The sequence below is a fragment of the Hipposideros armiger genome, unplaced genomic scaffold, assembly GCF_001890085.2.
Source record: "Hipposideros armiger isolate ML-2016 unplaced genomic scaffold, ASM189008v1 scaffold_310, whole genome shotgun sequence".
Classification (NCBI taxonomy): Eukaryota; Metazoa; Chordata; class Mammalia; order Chiroptera; family Hipposideridae; genus Hipposideros; species Hipposideros armiger.
This window is the reverse complement of record NW_017731660.1, coordinates 634413-645525: the sequence shown is the minus strand read 5'-3', so window position 1 is coordinate 645525 and position 11113 is coordinate 634413. Positions and strand designations below refer to the sequence as shown.

General features: G+C 55.9%; 1 protein-coding gene across 1 annotated transcript; it reads left to right on the top strand.

Moving 5' to 3' along the window:
* Window positions 1-506: 506 nt before the first annotated feature.
* NEURL3 (neuralized E3 ubiquitin protein ligase 3) lies at window positions 507-9122 on the top strand. The gene is made up of 5 exons (XM_019660003.1): window positions 507-838; window positions 1766-2012; window positions 6052-6537; window positions 7422-7496; window positions 8176-9122. Exons 2-5 carry the CDS (start codon window positions 1985-1987, stop codon window positions 8400-8402), a joined length of 816 nt encoding a protein of 271 aa, XP_019515548.1. The 5' UTR covers window positions 507-838; window positions 1766-1984; the 3' UTR covers window positions 8403-9122.
* Window positions 9123-11113: the final 1991 nt, after the last annotated feature.

Here is an 11113-nt window from a genome sequence, read left to right as displayed (position 1 = left end):
TCACATAGTGACAACCTCCTCCCCTGATAGAATCTTTTTGAGGCATTGCCATGAGCATTAGCAGGCTAATACAGAAGTGGACTTAGGACAGTAGTGTTTGTTAATTACATATGAGGGAGAATGTGGTGGGGTTATGCCTGGGCACCCCCATCTGCCAGGATGTCAGGCAAGGCAGGGATTTCAGTGTCTCAGAATGCCCATTCCCACTGAGGTCCTGACGATGGGACCACACCTCCTCAGCTGGCCTCCAACAGCCTGATGTCTACAGCTCACCCAGTACTTTTCCACACAGGCCGAGTTCAAGACCTGATTTCCCTGATAAGGTTCTGTAATTACCTGCTTTGTAGGAATGTGGTTTATCAGCAAGGTGCTCTTGGCTCCAGCGCTCTGGGCACTGCCCAAGGCAGCCGGTGGTACAGGTGGAGCCAGGGTGGGGGGGTGGAGAGTGGGGAGTAGGAGGGTGGGGAGGAGGGAGAGGGCAGGATCTCTGGGTCCCAGCACTTCCCAGAGACAAGGAGATGCCCTGCACCTGTGCTCCCAGTCCTGGCCAGCAGGACCATGTACTGTGGGCCCTCACCTTAGGCTGGACCAGCTGGAACCATGAGCCTTGAACTTGTGGTGATTGCTGCTGGCCTAAAACCAGTTTGCCTTTGGCAGGAACCAAGGGAGCCTGGCTGGGAGCATGGTGTGGAAAAGAAGGTCCAGGTTGGCAGCAGCATCTTCTGAAGTTACCTGGGTCCAGGCTGCAGTCGCCTCTCCATCACCAAGACCAAAGTCACGGCATGTTGGGGCTAGAAGGAACCCATGGACCAGCTCATCCTGGCTTCTTGTTTTACATGTGAGGACATCAGGGCCCAGAGAGGGCCAGGGAGGGCAAGGAAACACAGGAGGCAGAGCCTGGGTCTCCAAACCCCCATATTTTCCCACTCACCACTACTCCCAGCAGCTCCAGGGACTGCATGGGGTACCTGTCCCTTTAGCCAGGTTCAGAATAGTCATGATCGAGGCCTTGATGCAGGGTCCTGGGAAGGGCTTAGCCTGGGGGTGGAGGTACTCACAAGCCTCCAGACTAGTCTATGGCCTTGTCTCTAAAATGGGGTCCACAGAGCCACTCTGTTAGAAAGCAGGATCCCATGCACACCCAGACCTGAACTGATCCCTGCTTAATAAGATCCCCAGGATAGTCATGTGTGTCAGGATGTGAGAAGCGCCAGGTTAGAGCCAGCGATTTGCCCTCCCCCAGCCTCTGTGTCCCTGTGGAAATGGAGGGGCAGAGGCTCTGTGGCTTCTTGGTCACAGCTGAGGCCAAGCCTTTGTGGGACCTCCTGGGGATGACTGGCGCTCTGGAGGGGTCCTGGAAGGTGGAGCTCCAGCCCCAGCAAGGCTGGAGAGCAACCGCACCCTCCCATTCCACCTGCCTTGCCTTCTCTCTGTGGAGACCGGGGTCCCAACCACTTCACAGGCCCCGCAATGAGTGAATTCAATTAGCCCCCTTCAGCAACATTGATTATGCCTTCTGTGTGCTGGGTGAATCTCCACACTGGTTGTACATTAGAATCACCCAGGGTGCTTTCAAAAATGACTGATTCTGGCTCCACCCCAGGCCACTGGAATCAGGGCCTCTGGAGGCAGGTGTGGGTACAGGTACTTATTAGCGTGCCTCAGGCAACTATAACGCACAAGCGGTTGGCAGGGACTGCTCAGGAGGGGGAGAGGAGGACACCGTAAATCCCACCCAGGCCATCTCAGTCCCTGCTTCCCTCAGGTCGGCCAGCTGGGCAGGCCTGCTGCAGCCTGGAGACATCATCAGGAAATTCCCTGGATATTGTAACTCGTGACAGCAATGTCTAATTAATCATCAACTCTGTAACATGATCCCAGTCCATAAGCAGGGGACTGGCGGAGACTTTGGAAACCTGTTCACTGGCCTCTCCACACAATTTCTCCCAGACCCAGGGACCCCGGGCTTGAGGACCCCAGGCCAATGGGGGCCCAGCTCTGCTCCCAGGCTGGTAAGTGGGAGCCCTAAGCTTGTTTCCTGGACTGGTAATGCAAGAAGCAGGGTGGGCTCTGGGCCATTGCTGGGGGAGAATTTCCAAGAGACAGAGGTGTGGTCGATGTAAACATCGCCCAGAAAGAGCCTCTGATACAGGCTGGGTTGCCCTGGCTGGTGAGCAATGTTAGTGAGCTTCCTGCCCCTGCGAGTCCAACAGAGGCTGGTCACTTGGGTCCAGCATCCCTGCAGTGACCAGATGACCCACATGACCAGGCTGCCTGCAGGTCCTGCTGTGCAAGGAGAAGACTGGCTGGGTGGGGAACAGTAGAGTTTGAGGTGTCTCAGCTGTGAAGGTTGAGCTGTGGGACCCGGGGCAGGTGGCTTTTCCCTAGGACCTGTTTCCTCATCTGCCGGCCCAGCCAGTGCAACCCACCTGCTGACTTACAGGGCTGCCAGGGCACAGAATGAAATGTCACCCACCATGCCTCACCTGCAGCCACAGCGATCCCTCAGTGTGCAGGGCAGGGGTGGGGGACCTGGGTTTTTACCTCTGGAGATCTGGCCGTGTCTCTCTGGACCCTGGCAAAGAGCCCCTAGCCTCTGCGCCTGTTCTCTAGCAGCACTAAGGGCTTGCATACCAACAGCAGGTGGCACCCAAAGTCTGGGGGCAGGGAAGGACCAAGCCATCACTGCTGCAGCAACTATATTTGGATCCAGGCACTGGTGGTGCCATGAAGGGGGCAGTGCAGGGGTGCAGGGACCAGGGGCTGGGCCCAGGCTCCCCAATTTCTGGCTGCCAGCGCTAACAACTTGCACACCCCACTAAGCTCATTTCTGTCTGAGTGCTTCCCTGAGAGGGTCTGGGGGAAGATAAGGGCAGTAAAGTGCTTAGTAGGTGCCTGGCACCCAGAAAGGCTGGATGGCTGGAGGGGCGGTGATGAAGATGATGGTGTTCTGGGTGTTCTCCCTCGCTGAGCAGGGGGCTGACACGCTACTTAGATTCCAAGAGCTTTGCTGCAAAGGTTCTCTGATTGGAGTCCACCTGTGTGTGTTTTGGGTGAGGGGGACTTTCAAAAGGCCGTGACTCGTGTTCCCTGAACTCACTGGCAGTCTGCTGATGTGGGCCCTCTTTGTCATCCCTGGGGCAGGGTCTGTCCGCTGCAGCAGTGGGGAGTGAGGGAGGGAGGCAGGGCCACTGGGGAGGTCCCTCCGCGGGCAAGTCACTCCACCTATGCAGCCTCAGGACCTGCCTGAAAATGGGGCTGAAAATAAGAATGGCCACCCTGTGAGCATGAGGGTGCTCGGGCCCCTGTGTGCTCTGAACCCCATGCCAGCCCAGGGCTGGGCACAGGCCTACTGGGAGAGCCATACTGGGCCTGTGCCCACCTCTGCCTCCCCATCCCAGGGGCAGGTGCAATGGGTGGGAGGACGGGAGGGGCCCTGCAGGCCCTGTGGGAGGGGGCAGATGTGGGGTGGGGAGGGCGCCCACACCTTTCACACCACTGTGAGTCAGCTCCAAACTCAGGCAGCCAATCCCGTGCAGAGCAGAGGGAGGGGCCCCAGTGGGCCATGAGTCCTGAAGGCTCTCTGGAGAGACCCGCTCCTGCCTTGGGAGCCCTTGGCTACCCTCCCAGCAGGCCCTTGCAGGGGCCACATTCAGACGGTTGTGAGGGGCTGCGTGGAACCTGGGCATGCGGCCGGGAGCAAGGTGCTCTGGTCCCCTGGCTGCCTGTCACCTGTACTGCTGGGTGTCCTCTCAGCCTTCCTCCTCTAACCATGGTGATATGAGGACATAGTCCCCATGGGCTGCTGGGAAGCTCCTGAGGCAGGGATGGGAGAGCTTTGCAGACTGTCAAGATCCTGTCCAGGATGAAGCCTGCTCCTCCTGGGGTCCCGAGGGCTCCTCTGCACTGCCGAAAGACTCGTGCACCCGCCAAGGCCACCCCAGGGCCATTCTTCCTCCTCCCCACACTGCCTTCCAGTCAGCCAGCTCCCTGGCTCCTCCTGCCCCCAATGACAGTCCCGCCTGAGTCAGCCTTTGTCCAGGGCAGCTGGGCAGGGGACGAGGTGAAAACTCCATCCACTGACACTTCTCGAGAGAGGGGAGACAGCTTCCAGCCATGATGGGCTCATCTCTGCTGGTTATCGTCCCCATCCAAGGAGCTGAGCATGAGGGGTCTCCGTTTCCCCAACCCAAGAGGGGCCTCTTTCCCTGTAGGGGCTGCACTGGGCAGGGCTTAAGCAACCTCTCTTTGCTTTTTTGTTTTTTGGTGGAGTTGGGGGGGGGGAATTGGAGGAAGGGAACAGCGCTGGGGAATTGGGGGAAGGGGAACAGACAAGTTGCTGTCCTTTGGTTCCTCAGTCTAGATGTGGAGGACATTGCTTCACTGGCCCATGTTGGTATTGTGATCATTGCGCTCTTCCCGGCTGAGGCAGATCAGTCACCGGCCATTGGACGGCCGCTCACAGCAGCTGACACCGGCTGCCGGCTGCTCACGCTGGCTACCAGCCACTCATGGTAGCTTATGGCAGCCCACTGCAGCAGGGGCTGCAGCCTACGCCATCGCTGGCGACTCATGGCAGCCCAGCTCCAGGTCAAGCTATTGTTCACCATCTTAGCTGTAGAGGGTGCAGCGTCACTGGCCCATGTGGTATCTGAACTGCTGCTCAGAGCTCGCGCTCCCAAGCCAGCTCGTAACCAACGAGCCACTCAGCCGGCCCTGCAACCTCCATTTGAATCCCAGCTCTGCCCTGCTTGCTGTGTGCCCACTCTCAGGAGGGGTCTTTCTGCCTGGCAGGGTGGTGGCAGGAATGGACATGGTGGTGTGTGGACAAGGCCCAGATCCTGCTAACTACCCTGACCAAGCCCCTTCCAGGGCTCCTCTCCAATCCCCACCTCAGGGATGGGCAGTGACCCAGCCAAGTGAGCAGGGGTGGCCTCCACCCACCCAGGTAGATTTTGGCAGGTTACCCCAGGAGTCCCTACCTGCTCCCACCCCAGGTGGGCACTTAACTCCTCACATTCAGGACCCCAGGCAGGCACCTGGGGACTCTCTGGGCTGGGGTCTGGCTCAGGTTCAGCTTGAACTCAGCTCTTATTTTCAGCCTCCCTCCTCCAACCCAGAATGAGCAGGGCCGGGAGGGGAGGAGGGAGGAGAGGAAGGGAGGGATGAGGCGGGGGAGCTGGCTAAGAGCAGTGCTGGGCAGGAAACTGCTCCGGCTTCCTCCAGCCTCCACCCACCAGGCCTGCCCCAGGCAGCTGGGGTTGAGAGAAAGGGCTGCGAAGTAAGCGACTTTCCCTTTCTGGCTGCCAAGTAGAGTCAGATCAGGAAGTGCCTTGATTTCAAAGCTCACCCTAGGCCTTGAGGAGATGACCTGGGACTCCCCTCTCCAGCCTGCACCCCCCACCCCGAGGGGAGCTGTGGGGACCTCATCTCTCCTAGGGCAAGGAAGTCACCCTTCCTGGGAGCCATGGTCGTCACAAGTGGCCCAGGTTCTCTGTGGGAAAATCAGAGTCAGACAAGAAGAAACACAGCAGTAACATGTGGCCCCGTGGGCCACAGCTGAGCACAATTAGTGGACCTGTCTCCTTCAGGTTGTTTCTAGATGCACACAGAACATAGATGTACACCTAAACGGTGTATCTGTGGAACAAAGCCAGGACCATGTTACATGCACTGTTCTCAGACCTGCTCTTTCTATGTGATGACAATAACTATTGCTGGGCATTGACAGCCTGGTTAGCATCAGTACCCTTAAATTTTGCAACCATCCTACAGGAGGGGAATTGAGGCTTGGGGAGTTTCAGGGCCGGAACTCAGGTCCCAGATAGGCAAAGTGGACTACTCACGACTCTAAGCAGGTCTGCGGGAGGTCCCTTGGGTGAGGATGGGAGGGGTGGCCCTGGGGAGCTGGGGACGGTAGAAAGCCCCCTACTTTTCCCCCTCCCCCAAGGGTGGAGGCGGCCCCAGGATGCTGGGGGGGGGCTGTCGAGGTGGCCTCAGAAGTCAGTGGATTCTGGACAGCCCGCGCTGACACCCCCCCCCAACACACAGATGCCGAGGTGCCCCCGGAGACCCTTCGCTTCCACGCTGAGGCCAAGGGCGCGCAGGTATATCTGGACGCGCAACGGAGCACCGCATGCCGGTGCGCCACCTTCCACGACGGCATCGTGTTCAGCCAGCGGCCTGTGCGGCCCGGGGAGCGGGTGGCACTGCGCGTGCTGGAGCACCAGGGCGGCTGGTGTGGCGGCCTTCGCGTGGGCTTCACGCGCCTGGACCCTGCACGCGTGCAGGCGCCCAGTCTGCCGCCCTTTGTGTGCCCCGACCTGGAGCAACAGAGCCCGACGTGGGCAGCCATGCTGCCCGACGGCTGCGCGCTGGCAGGGGACTTGGTCTGCTTCTGGGTGAACCGCCGCGGCTGGCTCTGCGCCCAGGTCAACGCGGGCCCCCGACTCCTGCTGCGCAAGGGTGTGCGCATGGGCGCCCCGCTCTGGGCTGTGATGGACGTGTACGGGACCACCAAGGCTATCGAGCTGCTGGGTGAGGCCTCCCGCGCGAACCGGGCACCGCCCCTTGGGGGAAGTGGGGGCTCAGGTGGCCTTCCACCTACATCCAGAGCCCCAGGAGGAACCGATAGTTCAGTCAGTTTTCCCCTCAGCTCTTGCCAGTGTCAGGTATAAAGATGGGAGCAGGGGACAAGACCCAGGCATAGGGAGGGCAACCTTGTCCCTAAAGAATGATAAGATATGACCAGCACCCCCAACATCCGTTAGAGAGCGATCACCTTTCACAAAGGAAGAAATTTTAGGGTGGGGCTTTGCAGTCTAAGTAGGAGTTTACAGGAGACAAGGGTAGCAAGCTAAGGGAATGTAAGTGTGAGGCGTAGAGGTAAGCAAGAAGACAGCCTTTGGGGCAAGGGCGAGATGTGGTCAGCGGGTGGGAAGCAAGACTTTCTCTCTAGCCCCTGCAAGGAGAGTGGATTTCAGGAGAGTGAGTCTATACAGGAACACCCATCGGAAGAAATATTGGCATTCCTGGGCTTGTGGTCCATGGCCGTGCACAGCATGGCTTGTCACAGCTGCTGGGGCACCTGATTCCGTAGGTGTGCAGTAGGGCCCAAGCACCTGTTTTCCCCGCCTTCCATGGGATTTGGACGCACATCGGATTTGGGACTGTTGAGTGATGCTGAATGTTTCCACTCAGGCAGCGTCAGTAGGGCAAAGAGGAGGTGTCTAAAGGAAAGGTGGTTTAGGAGAAAGGATCCACAGCCCCATGAATTTGCTGCCGAATGGGGCTGTACATCCACTGGGAGCTCCTGAACTGCAACCCAGAAAAGAAAGGCCATGGGCACTGCTTCAGGAGTAGGGGGACGGGGACTCCCTGGCTTTGCTTTCCACAGGCCTGAGTCTCCCTGTCTGCGATAGACCCCGCAGCCAGTGCCTTCTCCACAGCTGTTCCCTGGGCCCTCCGGAAGGACACGCAGCGGCCTGAGCCTGAAGGTGAGTGGCTCTCGGGAGCACCGGGGTCAGCCCAGACTCCAGCCCCAGGGGATCCTGGGAGGCCCCAGCCTTGGGAGTGCAGGAAAATCTTTCATATCCCGTCAAATCTCTCTCAGGCTTTACGCCAAATGATTCAGCTTTGCCTACTGGAAGCTAAAAGCAGTCTAACAGCTCTGCCTTCTACAACATTGGCTAATTTTATAAGTTACAAGAACACACTCATGAGCAGATACTGGTATTTTGTCTCTGCTTTAGAAAAGCAGTCCACCATTCATAGTAAAAGCTTTACCAAACAGGAATAAAACAAATATTAAGGGATAAAGAAGGAAATAAAAAGAAAAAAAATCACCCATTACCTCCTAGGCGGATTCCCCCCCACCCCCACCAGTCTGTGCGTGTGTGTGTGTGTGTGTGTGTGTGTGTGTGTGTACACACACACATATATATGGGGATCTGTTTGTGTTTTGTTTTCCTTTTTTATAAATTGGAATTTTATGATTTAGACTTGTTATTACTATTGTTTTTCACTTGATTATGTCGTGAGCATTTTGTCACGAGAACATATATTCTTCCCAATATAACTGCCTGGTTCTCTGTCCTGTGGCTATGTCCTGTGGCTATGCCCACCCACTGGCCCCATGTGCCACCGACCTATGACCTACATTGTCCCCTTTCCCAGCCACAGCAGGAGAGGAGTGCGTCATCTGCCTTCACCGAACTGCCGACACCTGCCTTGTCCCCTGCGGCCACACACACTTCTGCAGCCACTGCGCCTGGCGGGTCTTCGCGGAAATGGCCAAGTGCCCCGTGTGTCGCTGGGAGATTGAGGCAGTGGTCCCGGCACCGGGTCCTCCCGACATGAGGACTGGAGAAGGCCTTCCAGTGTGGGTGGCAGATTGGGCCTAGCTCTGAGCCGGACCCTGCACAGGGAGAAGGCGCAGCCCATCCTCTTTCTGAAGAAAAGTCGGAGAAGCTGGCTGGTAACAAGCACAGCAGAGAGCGGGAGGCCAGGCAGGGTGGCTCTTCTCTTTCCCCAACAAGGTGGGGCCAGTGGCACCGGGAGAAGCTGCTTTTGAGCCCACACCGAAACTGTTTCCCTGATGGGGGCCTGGCTGCAGGCAGGGCTCAGCAGTGGTCAGTGGGCTTCTGGTCCCGCTGCTTATCTCCACGTTCCTTTCTGTCCAGGGATTGCCAAGGCTTTGGGCGGGCTGCCTGGCACAGACACTGTCCACCTAGCGATCCCTGGCACGCACAAGTGCAGGGGTTCTTGGGCTTCAAGAGCCCACGTGTATCAATGAGGAGGATTTTTGTTCAGAGGTGGGTGGCCTAACCCCTGCTTTTATAGCTGAGGATGTTAAGGAACCTGTGTGCACCTGGGACAGCCCTGCCCACCTGGTGGGGAGGAGCCGGACCAGATGCAGGAGGCATCCAGGCGCAGTGTTTACAGTCCCGTGTGGGAGCTGAGTCACCACTACCAAGTCCTCGGTAAAGCAGATAAGTAGTCACCCACCTTGCAGCCAGAGGGCGGGGAGGTCCCGGTGAGATCACGCATCTGAAGGTGACTCAGCACATGGGACAGCACTGTTGTCATTGTGCTATCTCCTTGTCAGTTTAAGAGATATCGAAATAAAGCTTGTCTTTTATGAATGACTGTGTAGTGAATATGCCCCTTTGTTGCAGTCAGTGGGAGTGGGTGGAGCCGTGGGCTGGTCAGAATGCTGGGGCATTGGGGACATGCCCTCCTGTCTTGCACAGACACAACCTGGGCTTACAGTGGACTGGACAGGGCTGTGGGCACTCAGGCCTTTGGACTCTATTTTTCTGAGCATGTGAAGGACCATCCTACAGTCATAACCAGGTTTTGGCCTTGCCACTCTTGATTTGGGGGGACTGCCTAGAGACTTTGGCTCCTGAATGAAGGGAGGAATTGATCTAGGAGCTCCCCTCAACAGGTGTTCATGACAGGGGGCAAGCCATACCTGTGATTTTGCTGTTGTTCGCTGCTCTGTGACTGGTGGGGAGGCATCTTCTGGGGAGGAGGGCTAAAAAGGGGTTCCAACCCCTTTGCTCCAAATTGCAACAATGGGACGCCCACAAACTGCCTCCCTGCTCCACTATAGCCAGCCAGAGGGTCAGGACACTGGGTTTGATGACACTGCAGTAGTTTTCATTTTGGAGTGGGAGCCCCTCCCTGCCACCCATGAGTGTTCTAAGCTTGTGCATGTGACCTGACTTTGTGAGCCTCAGTTTTTTTACCTGTAAAGTGGAAATAAGATAATTTTCTTTGCTGGTAAGTTGTGAGGATAATGAGTATGAAACTTACAGCTTAGAGGAAGTACTCAGAACATGGCAGCTCCCTTCCCTGTATGAGGTGTCTTCCAGGGGAAGCAGCCAAGAGGTCACTGGCCTGAGTGTAACTCCTGGCTGCCCACTGACTTTTACCAAGGGCTCCCATATCACCCCAATATTTTGGAATGATTCCTATGGCTCCTAAAACAATTTTTTTTAACCTTTAAGTGTCTTTTTTCTTTAAACCGGATACCTCCAAGGTGAGACATTACTTTAATCCTATTTCCAGTGAATACCTCCTTATTAGTTAATACCTAACCTATCTTAGAAATTACCCAAACCAGATGTGGGACTTCTGGAATGGTGAAGTAAGTGCTTCTGCAAATCCAAATCCATTCCTCCCTAAAAGCAACAAAATCGGCAAAATTACAAAAATCACCTTTTCCAGATCTCTGGATGTCAAACCAAAGGCTAACAACAATCTGAAGAGGGTTTATCCAAGAGAAACTGAACGCAAAGACAGTGGGGTTTGTGGGGCTTGAACTCAGCCTACTCCCAGCCCTGTAACCCCACTTCACAGTAGCCTTGAAAACCAACAGACTTGCCGCCATCTGAGGGGACAGACTGGGTCAGGAACTTGTCAGAAAACACTATCAGAGCTTCATCACAATTTGACCTGTGCTGCTGTTCCCTGGAAAAGCTTCACAGGGTGTTGTCATTATTTGACCCTACTTGAAGCTCTATCTGGGGGAAAACCCCTATCCTTAAGTCATTATTTCCCTACTTAAGGCTCCGTTCATGGGAAAACCCCAATTCTCAGGATGTTTGTCAAACATAATCATCTTCAATTGTTAACATTGCAACTGCCTAAAACTGTGATACCAGTTGGGACAAACAAAAGCCCCCAAAACAAAAGGAGGATCTGAGAAATGAGATGTTCACAGGGGAGATTGAAAAGCTCTGGGAATCTAAGAGACTGTGTACACACTCAGGAAAGACCTGAGACCCCCTCAGTCTCTGGGTTCCGGCTGACTTTTAGGCCTTATGCAAGCAGGAAGTGATGGCTAAGACAGAGCTATAAGCTGCCTGAGCATGTGTCAACCCACACACAGAGCTTCTTGGCGAAGGGTGGCTTAAGGCATTTAAGGAAATCTCTGTCCGATCATTAGCTGACCATTAAGCTAACTGAGCAGAGGCTTCAGTGGTTGCACACTATAGGGAATATATAGTTGACAAAATTAGCCCAGGAAAGTCACTAAGCAAACAGCAGTAACAACAAACCCTGGTGTGTGTGTGTGTGTGTGTGTGTGTGTGTGTGTGTGTGTGTG

Bases quoted from the DNA above. Each gene is read 5' to 3' on its own strand.
- NEURL3 (XM_019660003.1), top strand. From the start codon at position 1,985: ATGGGGGCCCAGCTCTGCTCCCAGGCTG. The intron at 2,013-6,051 runs GTAAGTGGGAGC...CCCAACACACAG, and splicing joins CCAGCTCTGCTCCCAGGCTG to ATGCCGAGGTGCCCCCGGAG. The intron at 7,497-8,175 runs GTGAGTGGCTCT...CCCCTTTCCCAG, and splicing joins GCAGCGGCCTGAGCCTGAAG to CCACAGCAGGAGAGGAGTGC.